Source organism: Salvelinus namaycush, chromosome 42 (genome assembly GCF_016432855.1).
Source record: "Salvelinus namaycush isolate Seneca chromosome 42, SaNama_1.0, whole genome shotgun sequence".
In the NCBI taxonomy this organism is placed as follows: domain Eukaryota; kingdom Metazoa; phylum Chordata; class Actinopteri; order Salmoniformes; family Salmonidae; genus Salvelinus; species Salvelinus namaycush.
In genome coordinates this window covers 16,658,669-16,675,983 of record NC_052348.1, presented here as the reverse complement: position 1 = coordinate 16,675,983, position 17,315 = coordinate 16,658,669, and the positions used below count along the sequence as shown (strand labels likewise).

The window sequence follows — 17,315 nt, the reverse complement described above, 5'->3', positions numbered from 1 at the left end:
CATCAAGATAATATCTCTCCTTAAATGTTGATTAAAACATGCATCAAGATAATATCTCTCCTTAAATGTTTATTAAAACATGCATCAAGATATTATCTCTCCTTTACTGTTGATTAAAACATGCATCAAGATAATATCTCTCCTTAAATGTTGATTTCATGTTTTATGGTGGTGGAGTATCATCTCTAGCATATTGCCCGAGCCTCGTTCATTCATCTCTCCATCTCTCCATCATCTCTTCATCCCTGGCTGGTCATAAATGGTCAGCTTGTATTCCTGCACCACCTCTCCTCCTCTCCTCCTCTCCTCCCCCCATTGTGAGACCAAGGCCCACACATTATTGATGTTTGATTACCCTTTTCAATTTGCAGTTTACAATTAATTTGGGGTGCTTGTTAGCGCAACCGTTTGCTCACGAGTTGACGTAAAAGGCCCCGGCCTGCATCCCGAAATGGCACCCTATTCCCTAGATAGTGCACTACTTTTTCAGAGCCCATTGTGCACTATGTAGGGAATAGGGTGCCGATTGGGACGTAGCCCATCTCTTTGGCTCTCCTGCTACCAGAGGCAGCGCTCAACACAAGCATATTGTCCTCTCTCTCTCTCTCTCTCTCTCTGTACAATGACATAATGTGACAGAAAGCACACTCACACACTGCGACTGTCGGGCTTATGCAACCTGCATGGCTGTGTTGTTTGGACAGGCCATTAAACCTGCAGAAGGAGTGTGTGTGTGTGTGTGTGTGTGTGTGTGTGTGTGTGTGTGTGTGTGTGTGTGTGTGTGTGTGTGTGTGTGTGTGTGTGTGTGTGTGTGTGTGTGTGTGTGACCTGCGCTCGACCCTCGCCGCTCTCTCAACACACTCCATCCACAAGCTTGAGCGTGTGTGTGGGGATGTATGGAGAATAGAAAGTGTGTGTGTGTGTGTGTGTGTGTGTGTGTGTGTGTGTGTGTGTGTGTGTGTGTGTGTGTGTGTGATAAGAGCAGTTGGGGAAGCTAGGTGTTATAGAGTGTAGGACGTTCACCGTACAACGTAGAGAAAAACAGGGCAATTCAAGGGGGTGCTACAAAAGGAATGTCAAACACTAGATTTCTTTGCCCTATGTCATTATACATTACATAGAATGAATCATTAGATTGTTCTCTACAATATTAAAACCTTAATATACTTGTTCTTGACAGTGTTGATGAAGTAAGAGCGTTAATTTGCTGGGACAGTTGCTAGTTTAGACTGCGCCGCTCTTGGTTGTAGCTCTTCCATATTTGGTGTTGTGGGGTGGTACCATTTGTAGGTGTTGCCGCTGGTTGGACCAATCAAAATCAACTTGATATCCTTGGCTTTCATTGTCTATATTGGCGATCAATCTATGTTGACAGGCGACGTTTCTATGGCAATTTAAAGGGAAATACTCTTTGTAAATAAATATATATTTAGTCCCTATTTAGTTTTGTATTCAGCGGATTTCATGTAGAAAAAGCCCATGTTTTCACTCACGAACCTGCAGCCACTAGTTAGCTTGTCAATTGACGATCGACGTTAGCGCCGTTGTGCCCTGGAGCAGCGCCACAGAGTTCTATGGAGCAGTGACCACTTGTTGATCATGCCTGTGATGACATTCCCTTCACCGTAAACATGCTACATTCTCAGAGTGAATCGTCTGTAACGTTGGAACCACATATGGTAGAGACATGGGGTTTGGACTATTGTTTTTCTACCGGAATGAACATATTTGTATAAAACTTGAATGAATTCATTATTTTATGGGTGAACACCCTATAGAGTGCTGACGGAATATGAGACTCTGCCCTTTGTCATGCATATAGGAAGGGTTTGCATTGCAAATGCGCTAGGATGACATTTCTCCACCCCGGATTTGACAGTGGTTGCAACCAGGATGTGTATGCTCCCAGCATGTTTCACTTTGACATGACCCCCCCCCCCCCCCCCCCCCCCCTCCTCCACACCCCACCTGATAAGCATTGTGGTTGAGTTCCAGACGAAAGTATGACATGAAAACCAACAGAACGGTCACGTGATTAGGATCGCTCTCTAGCGAACCTCTGCCATCTACTCTCCCTTCCCCGTCTCCTCTCAGTCTCTGCGTGTATTTGTACTCCTTTGTGTTTCTACCACACAGATGACTTCAAAAGGATCTCTCTAGTTCACCTGTGTTGACCCTGCAGTGTAGGAGCCTTTCCTGTACGTGGTGCTGACTCAAATCACTCCCTCACCACTCTCCACCTCTGGTTGTTTGTTACAGACGTGCCAAACTACGGCTGTACCTTGAGCAGCTGAAGGAGCTGGTTCCTTTGGGTCCGGACAGCACTAGACACACCACACTGAGCCTGCTGAAAAGAGCCAAGATGCACATCAAGGTACCACGACCACACAGAGCCACAACCAGAGCCACACTGAATGTTAAATGCAGTCTTCTAGAATTCTAGAATTGCCGTATCAGGGACATCAGTGTAGAAGTACAATTACTAGAATGAACAAAATATGATGTCACCATGATCTTTTGAAAGATCATTCTATAGTTTGTAATTCTACGGGCCACAGACATAATCTTATACTGTAATTCCAGAACAACGGAAACTGAAAGTTCTTGAACGTCAAATCACAAAACCACAGGCCTTTGAAAGGGTGTACTGTAATCATAATAAGTCATAATTATGCCACTGGGCCCAGTCGGACTCCAGAGGTGAATAAATGATTGCATCGGAGCTTTTCCTTTTCTTTTTAAAGGACCCCAGAGAGTTACCCACTGGCAGACAGACAGACAGACAGACAGGAAGTAGGTCAGGAATGTCTCCCTGTCCTCAGGAAGTACCTCCTGATCCTACCTCAGAGGCTCAGAGCTCAGTTGCTGTTTCCTCAGAGAGTCTCCCTGCACCGCCAGGCACTTACTCTCTCTCTCTACATCTTTCTTTTTAAGTCTCTCTGTCTCTCTCTGTTTCTCGCTCTCCTAAAATAAGAAAACATACTCTAATCTTTCAATCAGAGCCGTTAAGCCCTAAAAGAATGGCTAGCGTGCAAAAAGTTGCATTCCCATTCCCCAGACCAGGGAAGAAAAGAAAAACCTTGCTCGTTACAAATGATAAGTCAACAAAGAGAAACTTTTAGAACATCGAAAAAATCTGGAGTCAGATGGGGATGATTTTTAGATATGCGGTGGAACGTTATAATTGGATTTGGGGTTGGCTTTGGGTCAACCACCTCTACAGTTCATTACTTGTTGCAGCTCATGTACACCAAGTGACAACCCACTGGGCAAAAACGGATTGAATCAACGTTGTTTCAATGTCCTTTCAACCAAAAAATGGTGATGACATTGAATCAGCGTGGAAAACTGACTGGATTTGAAAAAAGTAATCAACCTAAGGGAATTTAGTCTTTTTCACCCAACTTTTAACCTTAATGCAATGACATGGGGACATTTTTGTTGATTTCACATTAGTTGACAACTCAACCAAATGTTAACCAAAACTAGATGTTGAAATGGCGGTGGGAAGCTTAATACAGTCGGTAAACAGGACCGCAGAAGGACCGTTACAAAGGGAAGTGGATACTCTTTTTTGAACCACTACGAAACCGCAAGCGCCAAAACAATGTTTACTTCCTGCATTAAAGGTACAATCTGAAATTACAGCAGACTGAGTCTTAAAGAATAGAACTTCATCGATGAATTTGGGATCGGTTACATTTCTCTAACCAGGTCCCTCAACTTTATATCAAACCAAGTGGCAGGGCTGTACTTTAGTTGCAAAACGAATTCCAGCTTGTGGCTTTACCGTTGCGATGCAGTAGACTTCAGATGGTTACAGTCTAGTTCTCCACAGCTGTTGCACGGACCTTGTTGGGTGAGAGCGTGTGGTCGGTGGAAAAACCCTCTTTTAACTCTTCACATCCTGTTTACGATACATAGGCCTGTCCTCTGGTGTACTGGTGCTGTAATATCTACGGTTTTAGTTTGGTTAGTAGGAATCTCTAAAAGCACGGGATTACAGCGCTTGGTTCGTTTTCTTGTTCTTCCCCTGTTTAAAAATCCCTTGGTTGGAATTGTGTCGCAATCTGGGTAGTGTGTGAGTAATATCTGCCGTTGGGTCAGCTGAAGTCATGTTGTTGCTATGGTTTCACTTCCTTATTATAATCACTAATGTGAGAACATGCACGTTTGTGCGTATTGCTCAACCTCCAAACAGCTGAGTTTGAGCTATCAGAAGTAAATCTATATGATCATATGAAGAATGATTTCAGTTAAATCAATAATTCATGAGTGCAAGCACATAATGAACTCACAAATATTCAGGTTTTTTGTATTGACAGTGTTTCATTGTTGTTCCTAATAAAAACTCCATCAAGGGTCAGACCGGGGTTCAAATACTATTTCAAATATCTCAATTACTTTCACATACATTTGAAATAAGCATTCTGAAACGTTTTATTTGAAAACACTAGTAGTTGAATATTTGAATGTATTTGGAAATACACTTGGATAGTATTTAAAAATTCTCAAAATACACTGACTAAAATACACTCCTGTGCATTTAACCCAGGTATTTGAAAACAGTATTTGAAAGAACTATTTGAAAATACAAATAACCATTCAAGTACACAAATAAAAGTACTTGTTTTGGTCTGTGTATTTGAAAATACTGAAATACACAGAAAAAGTATATTAAATACCAGATACTCAAATACACATGCATTTGAACACATCTGTCATGTGTAAAATGTGCCCCAATGTCAGTCTAAATGTGTGTGTGTGCCCCAATGTCATTATAAATGTGTGTGTGTGTGTGAGTGTGTATGCCCCAATGTCAGTCTAAATGTATTTGTGTGTGTCCCAATGTCATTATAAATGTGTATGTGTGCCCCAATACCATTCTAAATGTGTGTGTGTGTGTGTGTGTGAGTGTGTGTGTGTGCCCCAATACCATTCTAAATGTGTGTATGTGTGCCCCAATACCATTCTAAATGTGTGTGTGTGAGTGTGTGTGCCCCAATACCATTCTAAATGTGTGTGAGTGTGTGTGCCCCAATACCATTCTAAATGTGTGAATGTGTGTGAGTGTGTGTGCCCCAATACCATTCTAAATGTGTGTGTGTGTGTGCCCCAATACCATTTTAAATGTGTGTGTGTGTGTGTGAGTGTGTGTGCCCCAATGTCATTCTAAATGTGTGTGTGTGTGTGGTGTGTGTATGTGTGCCCCAATGTCATTCTAAATGTGTGTGTGTGTGTGTGTGTGTGTGTGTGTGTGTGTGTGTGTGTGTGTGTGTGTGTGTGTGTGTGTGTGTGTGTGTGTGTGTGTGTGTGTGTGTGGCCCAATGTCATTCTAAATGTGTGTGTGTTCCCCCTGTAGAAGCTGGAGGAGGCAGACAGAAAGGCTCTGAACACCAAAGAGCAGCTCCAGAGAGAGCACCGCTACCTCAAACGACGTCTGGAACAGCTGGTGATGCCTGGAGGCGTGGAACGTACCCGAACCGACAGCCTAGGCTCCACCATCTCCACCGACTCAGAGCAAGGTACGCTGGGACACCCGCATGACACACGACATACAAGGTACTCAGAGCAAGGTACGCTGGGACATACGCATGACACACAAGGTACTCAGAGCAAGGTACGCTGGGACACCCGCATGACACACGACATACAAGGTACTCAGAGCAAGGTACGCTGGGACATACGGATGACACACAAGGTACTCAGAGCAAGGTACGCTGGGACACCCGCATGACACACGACATACAAGGTACTCAGAGCAAGGTACGCTGGGACATACGCATGACACACACACACGCGGCTCCCTGAAGCCTTTAGTAACCTATGAATGTGGTTTTAATTTATCCTTTGACCCCCCTTTGATTTAACAACTGATGTGGATCACTAGAACCAGGTGTGGGGATTCTTTAGGTCAAGTTAATGACCGTAAATGAACTAATTAGTGGTCAAGGGGAGGGGAGCGAGAACTAGCAGCACTGCAGCTCTTGAGTAGAGCACTCAGTATTTTCTAGCACAGAATTAATCTTTTCCACAAGATATAGTATGTTACAAACAGCACCAAACAGTACCAAACAGCACCAAACAGTACCAAACAGCACCAAACAGCACCAAGCAGCACCAAACAGCACCAAACAGTACCAAACAGCACCAAGCAGCACCAAACAGTACCAAACAGTACCAAACGGTACCAAACAGCACCAAACAGCACCAAACAGTACCAAACAACATCAAACAGAACCTCTATACACCACTGCATTACCTTAGCCAATGATCTACCAGTACCAGTGAGCCAGTTTGCTACAGCAAGAAAATGTGAATTATTATGTGGATTATAATTAATTTATATTTTTGTAGGGGTTGATACATTTTTTGTAAAGGGAAATCAGGTCTGAAATTACAAAGTGGAAATAATAAACTGTAGAAGCCTTTTTAAACCTCAAATACACCACAATTATTCTCCTGCAAAAGATAGTTATCCTGCAACAGGGTGATCAAATTAAGATCTTACCTCTGTATAGACACATAAATCCATATACTGTGTATAGCCACTGATCCATACATAATGCAAACAGGTCACAGACCCCATCTGTATATAACCAAGCCAAGTTATACAGACCAATTCTCTATATTGTTCGCAGCTTCGTTAAAGCCACTGACTCGGCTTGAGGGGCCCTGACCTCTTCACTTGATCTGATATAACCGTTCCTTAAAACAGCTGAATAGTCCACTGAACCACTCCTTATCTAGCAGAAGCACTGATCCACATGTAATGGAGATCAATACTATCCACAGCTTCAGTGCAGGACTCTGCCTGACCTCGACCTCTACTACATAGAGTGGATACTGCCCTGAAGCCTCCAGGCCCTTGATACAACCTAGTTCCCTCTACCATGCTCTAGTCCAGGGGTGTCAAACTCAAATACCCAGTGGGCCAAAATGTAAAACCTGAACAAAGTCGCGGGCCAACATTGAACAAATGAACCTTTTAATATGGACCCAAACAAGTTTTGCTTTAACATTGAATATGGAACAAGCATCGCTTATTACCATACAATATATTATTTAATAGTGGAGACATGCAAAATCGAATTTCAAATGAAAAAACACATCAATGGCATTCATTTATTAAATAAATAAAATTTAAATAAAAATCGTATGCCTCTTTTCTATTTGCAGCCTTCTGATTTAAATACCAAAATAAACTTTTTCCACTGGCTAATAATTTTACAAATAAAATGATAATAAATCAATCAACCATTCAAGCCCATGCCTTGTAGCAAGAAAAAGTGCACAAAGAAAACGTTAATTATTGCACACTGATCTAATCTGATGTGCCCAAGCCAGATACCTGGCATCTCTTCTTGGATGCTAGTTCATCAATGTCTGGGCTCAGGCTCTGAGCTGAAGAAATCCTCAGTATCGAGCGAAGGTGTTCATCAGTCAGACGTCTCCTGTGAGTTGTTTTGGTCATCTTCATCGAGGAGAAAAGTTGCTCGCATAGATAAGTGCTGCCGAACATGGAGAGCATCTGAGCAGCTTGGGTGCGGAGCTGAGGCATTGTGTCAGGGATGAACCGTGGAAACTGTGCGGCGCCCACAGCATCATACTTTGACTTCAGCGTGTCGTTGCACTGGAGTTCAATCAGCTCCATTTGGATGTTGGTTGGTGCATTTTCCACATCAACTGCGAAGGGATTACTAAGCAGTTCAAACCTACATTTCTGGACATCGAAGTCGGCAAATCGCCGGCTAAACTCAGCGGAGAGAACACTGAGTTTTTCAGCAAACTGCGCATGGGAACACGGCGGTAGAGATCTGCGCTTTTATGGTTTGGCAGCAGGGATTGATTGGCGCGCGAAAACAACAGCAGAGCATTATGGGATTCGTAGTATTAGCGGTGAATGCGCTGTATAATACCGGCGGGCCAGCTCTAGTAGTAATTTGGTATTGTCTCGCGGGCCAAATATAATTACCCCGCGGGCCAGAGTTTGACACCCATGCTCTAGTCTATTGTGATGCCTCTCCTTCCCTGTCTGTTCTGGACACAGTGTTGACTTGATGGACTCCTATAGTGCTTTCGCCTACACCTCAATCTGTACAGAGCCTGAGAGAACTACAGGCCAGTGTATTGCTCTGTACACACACACACACACACACACACACACACACACACACACACACACACACACACACACACACACACACACACACACACACACACACACACACACACACACACACACACACACACACACACAGAGAGAGAACTACTGTCCACTTTATTGCTCTGTACACACACACACACACACACACATCTACAAACACACACACACCTGTAAACACACACACACTACGCCCCTCTTGACCCCCGGTGAAGACCACACACTCCTGCTGAGCCCGGCCTGGTTTAGAGGTCACGCAAGGGGGTCAAGGTCAAGCTACTCTGCTGCCACTCACACTATTACTAAACACAGAGGCTGTAGCTAGACTGGAGCCAGGCTAGAGCTAGACTGATGCTAGACTGGAACTAGACTGGAGCCGGGCTGAAGCTAGGCTGGAGCTAGACTGATGCTAGAATGGAACTAGGCTGGAGCTAGGCTGGAGCTAGAATGGAACTAGGCTGGAGCCGGGCTGTAGCTAGGCTGGAGCTAGAATGGAACTAGGCTGGAGCTAGGCTGGAGCTAGAATGGAACTAGGCTGGAACTAGGCTGGAGCTAGGCTGGAGCTAGAATGGAACTAGGCAGGAGCCGGGCTGGAGCTAGAATGGAACTAGGCTGGAGCCGGGCTGGAGCTAGAATGGAACTAGGCTGGAGCTAGACTGGAACTAGGATGGAGCTAGAATGGAACTAGGCTGGAGCTGGGCTGGAGCTAGACTGGAACTAGGATGGAGCTAGACTGGAACTAGGATGGAGCTAGGCTGGAGCTAGACTGGAACTAGGATGGAGCTAGGCTGGAACTAGACTGGAACTAGACTGGAGCTAGGCTGGAGCTAGGCTGGAACTAGACTGGAACTAGGATGGAGCTAGGCTGGAACTAGGCTGGAACTAGGATGGAGCTAGGCTGGAACTAGGATGGAGCTAGGCTGGAACTAGGCTGGAACTAGGATGGAGCTAGGCTGGAACTAGACTGGAACTAGGATGGAGCTAGGCTGGAACTAGACTGGAACTAGGATGGGGCTAGGCTGGAGCTAGGCTGGAGCTAGGATGGAGCTAGGCTGGAACTAGGCTGGAACTAGGCTGGAACTAGGATGGAGCTAGGATGGAGCTAGGATGGAGCTAGGCTGGAACTAGGCTGGAACTAGACTGGAACTAGACTGGAGCTAGGCTGAGCAAGGCTGGAACTAGACTGGAACTAGACTGGAGCTAGGATGGAGCTAGGCTGAGCTAGGCTGGAACTAGACTGGAACTAGACTGGAGCTAGGCTGGAGCTAGACTGGAGCTAGACTGAGCTATAAGGGGCTGGTGCAGTTAAGGATGCCACGTCTGCTCCGTCTGCTTATCCCAAATGAAGTTCATTTAAGTTAATCCCTCAAGGTTTTTGTATGAAACTCTCAAAATGACAGTTTATTGGGCGATTACATGGATGGCTTCTCTCGAATCATATGACCACGTTCCAGCCATTTTTTTAAAATGGGAACCGAGGTGAACAAGCTCTATGGCTGCGTTTGCACATGCAGTCCAATTCTGATATTTTCTTCACTAATTGGTCTTTTGACCAATCAGATCAGCTCTGAAAAATATATGATGTGAAAAAATCTGATGTGATTTGTCAAAATACCAATTACTGGAAGAAATGTATACAGTATCTCTCCTACTTGGCTCCTGGAGGCCCCTGGGTAGGAGACGGGTGTTGTTGTTTACTGATCATGAGGGTGGTAAACACGTGGGGGATGTTTATCAGTAGGGGGAGGGATTACTGGAGGTAGTACAGAGACCTGCCTGTTATACAAAGTTAATGGCCGTCTAAATCCGTCCCTAATCCGCCCGGCGACACACAGAGAGGGCTCCTCAGTGTACGTGCCCAAAGTTCAACACGAACAAAATACAACAACGCTGTTTTGTACCCCTCTCTGTCTGTCTGTCTGTCTGTCTCTCTCACACACACACACACACACACACACACACACACACACACACACACACACACACACACACACACACACACACACACACACACACACACACACACTCCATCTCTCTCTCTCTATTTATCTCCCTCTCCCTCCTTCTCCCTCTCTCTTTCCATCTCTCTCTCTTTGTTTTTGTTTCTATCTCTCTGAAAGTCCTGTTGTAGTTATTGATTTGATTCCATGAAATGTGGAGACTAACAGTTTGTCTGTCTCCCTCTCTCTCTATGCAGAGGTGGACATTGAAGGCATGGAGTCCCCCCTGGGCGAGGGTGAGCTGGGTGAGGGGGACAGCGTGGACGAGAGCATCAGTGACGACGGCCTCCTAGAGGAGGAGGAGGAGGAGGAGGACTACAACCTGCAGAGCAGCTCCAGCGACGCCAGCTACACACAGCATTCCTCCCACAGACTGCAGCCGCACCACTGCTAGGGGCCACCAGGGGGCCCCTGAGGGCCACACCTCCAATCAGCCCTCTATGACCCCAGCCCCGCGTACCCTCCTATTCCCTTCCTACCCCCCCTAACATTGCCCCAGCACGCACCCCCCCAGCCCACGCTACGCCGTCATCAGCCACCCCCCCAGCAAACAGCGGCTGTGGTCTCCCCCACCCATCCCCAATGTCCCCATTGGCGCTTATTCCCTGGAACCAGGAAGTAGACTGTAGACGTTCCTGTCGTGGCTGACTTCCTGACTTTCTCCTGTCCTAACCCCTACACCACACCCTACCTCACCCCTATCCTATCACCCCTTATCCTGCTTATCTTGCCTAACCTGACCCCCAGACCTCCCTCACCTCTACCTGTTGTTGTGGCTGCAGGCTCGGATATAGCAGAGCAGTTTCTGGTTTTGTTGGGGACCTCTGTGGTGTGGTGGCAGACAGCTTTGACTAGTCAATGGGAACTCAGCGTGTGTGTTTAACTGTGTGTGTGTGTGTGTGTGTGTGGCATAGTTGTGTGTGTGTGTGTGTGTGTGTGTGTGTGTGTGTGTGTGTGTGTGTGTGTGTGTGTGTGTGTGTGTGTGTGTGTGTGTGTGTGTGTGTGTGTGTGTGTGGTATAGGATAGAGCATTAGCTGGGGACAAACTTCAACTCCGTCAATTGAATGAGGCACACTTTCTGATGGAGAAAAAAATGGAATGTTCTATTGGAACATATCTCTTGTTAATCTACAAACCCCAAACAATGTTACCAAATGTACTGGACATTAGGATCAATATTTCTAAGGGCAGCACATTGATATCTCTCCCTCTGGCTGAGTTCCTTAACCACTACTCCACACTACTGAACACGACACTAGAAGTGGGTCTGAAATGGCACCCTATTCCCTATATGGTGCAAGTGTCTGAAATGGCACCCTATTCCCTAAATATTCACACACGGTGCATCCCCAGAATCGAAAACTATACTTTACTTTTCAGTAGCATATTGATGTAGCAATAAAACACGAAAGATACTGCTTTCTCAAGCATTTAAGCGATTCTGGTGGGTCAATTTTGTCCCAAAATGGCGGCATGATTGCCCTCTTTTACTAAGTTATAGAGGACAACTGGGCATTTTGGAGGGGAAGACAGTGGATCAGCAGGATCAGGCTAACCCTTCTTGTTATTCACTAATAGATCCATTTATTACCCTGCTGTCATCAGTCTACTCCTAGTTCCAACAGTTCTAGATGTGTGTATGCGTGTGTGTGTGTGTGTATGTATGCAGGCGTGCATGCGTAAGTGTGTGGGTGCACGGTCGGTACACATTGACAAGTCAAAGCTGTAGAAGTGCATCAAAATAAAAAGCCAGCTCTAATGATCAGCTCTCTGTAGAGGAATAGGTATTGCATTAAAACTAATCATAACAATGCTTTCATTTCTCTAACTCAAAAGTAGATTCATGTATTTTCTCTGCAGCTTTGGGGACATTGTAAAAGACCAATGTAATGTATTCTTAGAAATGTACAGCACTGTCTCCAAAGCCATGCACACTAGTATAAAATATTGACGGAAGAGGCATATCTTTGGCCTTCTGAACATTTAACCGTTTAGGCCTGAGTTTCTCTCGTAATCCTTAGAGCTTGGCATTCCAACACTTCAAAAAGGGCCAGTCCACAACTTGGCAGGTCTGACCAAAAAAAGAAAAAGAAAAAAATCACAAAAGACTTAGAAAAATGTTGCAATGAAAAAAAAAAAAGCTATCGGTCACTGAAAGTGATAGTGTAGTCTATATTTTCTATTCTATTTTCCTAAATGTTCTCGTTTAACGAAAAGACAAAAAAGAAGAGTATATCTATATAAATATATGACAGACAGACAGACAGGAAGCCAGGCTAGTTGAAGGTAGAGAGAGTGTAGAACAGGGAAGCTAGGAACCTGGTTGCCCCCTTCTCTAGATCTCTCCCCAATGTCATTCTGTGCCTTGGTGAGCCTTGGTGACTGTTGTCGTGTGCCCCCCTCCCTCCTCCTCCCTCCATCCCTACTCAGGTCTTGACCCTGCTACACACTCCCCGAACATTCACCCCCTTGCCCCCCAGCTCCACCCCTTTTCGGAGCAGATGAACACTTTGTTTTAACCCCTTCCACCCCAAGCCAAAGGGTAAATCTGACTCCTCCTTGAGTGAAGAAGGGGCACGTGAAGAACTGATTTTAGCCCCTTTTGCCTCCATCGAGTACTCCTCAAGGTGTACCCCTGGTGCGGTTGCCAGGTACGCCCTACCCACTTGACGCCTGCCTGCCTGCCCTGCCACGCAGCTTAAAGTCAACACTGACCATACTGGTAACTCCCGATGGCAGCTTCCATTCACCCGCCCTGGCTGGTCATTATTGGGGTTCAATCAGTAGGGGTTTAAACTGCTTATTTTGTTGTTGTGGCAGCCATTTTGTTTTGGCTCTGTTTATGAAATGCACTTGTTTTTGAACAGGAAACCATTGGGTGAGGAGAAGGGAGGATAAATCCAATCAATGAAGGCAGCTCGTGGTGTTCTCCTCCCTCCCTCCTACCGGTGGCACCTTCCCTACTCTACTCTACTACCATAGTTTTACCGTGACCCTGGTGGTCATGGTAGCGTCTCGAGACACAGCAATATGACCATCTTGTGCTTTTTAAAGAGGAAGTGGGCGGTTGGTTGGTAGGCAGGCTTGGGTTTTAAAGAAGAAGAAAAAGCCAGATTCGTGCTTCGACTGTGGTTCATTTTGTGACCAACAATGTTAACATTTCTGTTGATGGATTTTACCTCTGAACTCTCTCCATACACTGAAGGAGGGCGAAAAGAAACTAACCGAGAAAGATAAAGGTCTTGAGTTTACATTCATGTCAAGGACCTATGTACAGATGTACTACTCTTTCAGTTTGCTTTTGAAATGAACAACTGAGTAAAACTTGTCAAATGAAAACAAAATATTCTCTTGCACAGAACCTCCCATCAGCTAATGTGAGGCAATGATTAAGTAAACGGAAACACACGTGGGCCAGGTATGAGATTTCTCATTTTCAGCGACATCATTTTCTAATGCACATAGCGCACGTTCAGAAGAGTGAGTGGTTGGAGGGCAGGTGTATTAGCAGGGGAGGATACTGATTCAGATACTGTTACAGATACTGAATGTAGGAGCAAAAGAAGTTGAAAAGACGTTAAACAGACGTCTTTTTGGTTGAAAAGACGTCATCTTTTCAACGTCTTGCGCTCACTAGGTTTCAGGGAATAAGACTGCTGGATAGTGGTTATGGAATTTCTTTCAATGATGTGCCTTGAAAATAACTTTGTTTTCTTTTAACCAGAGAGATTGTACTTAAAGTGTGACAGAGATTGTTGAGCAAATCACTTGGCGATAGGCATTGAACACTAAATGTGTTGATTGGTGAATGAGTTTGGAAACACCTGGGAAAAGTATCGATTGAAAGATGTGTGCACGACTCTCAACCCTTTCACAATGCAAAAACGACATTATTGTAAAAGTAATCAATGGTGCTGTCCAACAAACTTCCTTTAAAGCGGAGCAGAACTGAAATCTCGACAGCTATGGGGGGGTGGGGGGGGTAGCACACTTATCAATCAAAATGTGTTGACTTTTGTCGAAGACGAGAGGTGGTTGATCCCTGCTTTAAAAATCATCTGGTCTGAAACGTATCCAAGTGTGTTTGATTTCTCTTTTCAAAGCACAAAAGCACAGCGAAATGATGATTGTCTGTCTGCCAGGCTATTGCTACCAAGGGAGTCAGCAGGAGGGTGGGGGGAGAGATTGGGGTGAAATAAGGTTGAGGCTCAGACCAAACAAGCGAAGCATGTATAGAGGCAAGGGAAAAGTCAACAGACGGACATACACTCAAACCTGGGTTCAAATAGTATTGAGAAATCTCTAAAAACACTTTAGCTTTGTTTGATTGTGGCTGTCTGCCTGTTTTTTATGGAATGGGCCCAAAAAGCAAATCCCACCCATCTGGCAGGCAGGCAGACTTAACAAGCAAAGTATTTGAACTCTTCCTATTTGAGCTCAGGTCTGACAGTTACTTTCAGAGACAAATAGAACCCATTCCTGTCCTCTTCAAGTGCAGCGCTATGAACAAACAATCGAATAATGCCGTAACGAAAACCCGATTCCTGCCAAATAACTAGTCACTTTGATTTTCTTTCCACCCCCTTGCGGACAGTCATCAGATACCTATGGAATCCCATCTTAAATCAGCTTTAATAGCAACATGAAATGTAGATTTTAGTCCAAGTGTATCATTGTCTCTCTTTTTAATCCCTCACTAACCCTTTACTGTTTTTTCTGTTTCTTTCTGTGTGACATTGCTAGAGCACCGTCTGAAGATAGGAAGGATTTTTTCCCCCTCCTTTATGTTAAGAGTTCTGCGATCGTTCTCTTGTTGTCGTCTTGTTGTCGAAGTTGGCATGAGAGAACTCTTAGTCCCGAGGGTGTTGTGTGTCCCGTTGATAGACTGTTTAGGGGCTCCGGAACTTTGGCCAGAGGGGGGGCTGGTTGAGATTAGGTTCAGAGGGAGGGAGAGGATGAAGGGGGCTGAGGGAGGTTGGCATCGTAGTCAGGCAAAACACTGAGTAGGGAGAGTTCTGTGCCAGAGACCTGTGAATATGTTCCTTTAATAGCAGATGTTGTAATATGCTTTCAAAAGATGTGCTATATTATATAAGTTCCTATGTATGGATACATGAGTACCTGGTGCTGGATAACATTTTGGCACACACTTGAAGGTATTACGATGTATTCTTTAATTGTAATATAATAAAAAAAAATGTTTTTTTACACAAGGTTGTCACAGCTTTCTTATTTGCATGATTTAAATATATTTGTGTTTTAATATTTATAGTGGTTCTGAGAAGGTCTAGCTACCGTCCAGGCCAATGGAGGCTGCTGAGGGGAGGACGGCTCATAATAAGGGGTGGAACAGAGCGAATGGAGTGGCATCAAACATGTATTTCCTACCATTCCACCTGTTCCGCTCCAGCCATTACCACGAGCCCCCTCCTCCCAAATGAAGGGTCCACCAACCTCCTGTGGTCTAGGCCAGCTGTTAAAAATATTTGATGTAGTTCTAACAGCCGCACACCTGACAGTAGTCAACTAATCATCAAGCTGCTGTTAATTTGAATCAGGTGTGCTGGTGTTACACCATCATTATGGAACGACTGGGGTGCAATGAGGATTGTGTTGAGAAAGGCTTGTCCAGGCTGTTGTAAGTACTTGATTCAATAGGAATTCAAATGATCCTATTACTATGCAATGATAACACAGGAAGGTGAAGCGATATATTATGTAAAATAACCTCTGTAGTCTGGTGGAGACTGGAGAGAATGATAAACAGTAATAAAAAGGTCCAATGCAGCCATTTTTATCTCAATATCAAATCATTTCTGGTTAACAATTAAAACCCAGTTAAAATCAAAGAAAGAATAGTTTCTTAGCTAAATGCAAGAAGTTCAGGCAGTTTTTTCCAACAGCTCTTATGCTAAAAGGACAATTTTCACAGTATTATTTCAACCTCCTATATAAAACACAGGAAAATCACTGACTGCACTGCCCCTTTAAATAGCTGGCATGCTGAACTTCTACAGGCTTGTTTTAGGCCCCCTGTTGTCAGATTACTGCAATAGCATCACAGCGACTAAATATGCAGTAGTTTAGTTTACATAACTACAATGCCTGAACCAAAACAAAATGAAACATAAGTTTGATAAAGTTGTATCCCAAATAACAATATTAAATCAGATTTTTATTTAAGTGCAGTATTCTTTCAATGTTAAGACTTATGACAATTTCCTCTAGTCTAAAATCACAGCCAAAATGATTTCAAAATCATAATAGCTAGTTCTACCTTACAGGAATGCAGCAAAAACATTAAGAGACAGACCAACCAATGTCGGACTAATATATTATTAATATACTATAAAACAAATGAAATACATCAACTGTCCCTGGTAAATGTCAAGTTCCTCATTTGTTATAGCTTGATATCCAACAAATCAATCGTAGACCTCAGACAAATTCAGTCACACAACGCAGTTGAAGCGTAATACAATAATTATTTATATTATTTGATCAACTCACACTCCAGCATACATCCAGTGTTGTGGAATTTAGATTATTTCTTCAGCTTGTCTTGGTACCTTCACTGTTATTTGACATGTCTGATTTGTCACGTTATGCTTTTCAAAACGGGCCTCACTGACAGTGCACAAGCGATATGTCACAGAGCTTACTCAAGTCAGGGTCGTGTTCATTATGGCACACCGTATTAAAAACATTTTGAAACAAAAGTGTTTCTATTGGACAAGTTCCGAAAGTACACTACATGACCAAAAGTATGTGGACACCTGCTCATCCAAAATCATGAGCATTAATATGGAGTTGGTCCCCCTTTGCTGCTAAAACAGCCTCCACTCTTCTGCGAAGGCTTTCCACTAGATGTTGGAACATTGCTGCGGGGACTTGCTTTCAGCCAGTGAGGTCAGCCACTGATGCTGGGCAATTAGGCCTGGCTTGCAGTCGGCGTTCCAATCCATCCCAAAGGTGTTCGATGGGGTTGAGGTCAGGGCTCTGTGCAGGCCAGTGAAGTTCGAAAGACCGTTTCTGTATGAACCTCGCTTTGTGCATGGAGGCATTGTCATGCTGAAACAGGAAAGGGCCTTCCCCAAACTATTGCCACAAAGTTGGAAGCACAGAATCGTCTAGAATGTCATTGTATGCTG

At 44.3% G+C, this 17,315-nt stretch overlaps 1 protein-coding gene across 2 annotated transcripts in view; it reads left to right on the top strand.

Moving 5' to 3' along the window:
- The window catches only part of mxd4 (MAX dimerization protein 4), a 46,821-nt gene extending 31,447 nt beyond the window's left edge, over positions 1-15,374 (top strand). For both annotated transcript variants that reach the window (XM_038981685.1, XM_038981684.1), the window contains 3 exons: positions 2,260-2,374; positions 5,363-5,525; positions 10,362-15,374. In XM_038981685.1, the coding sequence (XP_038837613.1) occupies positions 2,260-2,374; positions 5,363-5,525; positions 10,362-10,558 (475 nt within the window). In that variant the 3' untranslated portion in view covers positions 10,559-15,374. The remainder of the gene's footprint in view (positions 1-2,259; positions 2,375-5,362; positions 5,526-10,361) is intronic.
- The last annotated feature ends 1,941 nt before the right edge of the window (positions 15,375-17,315 follow it).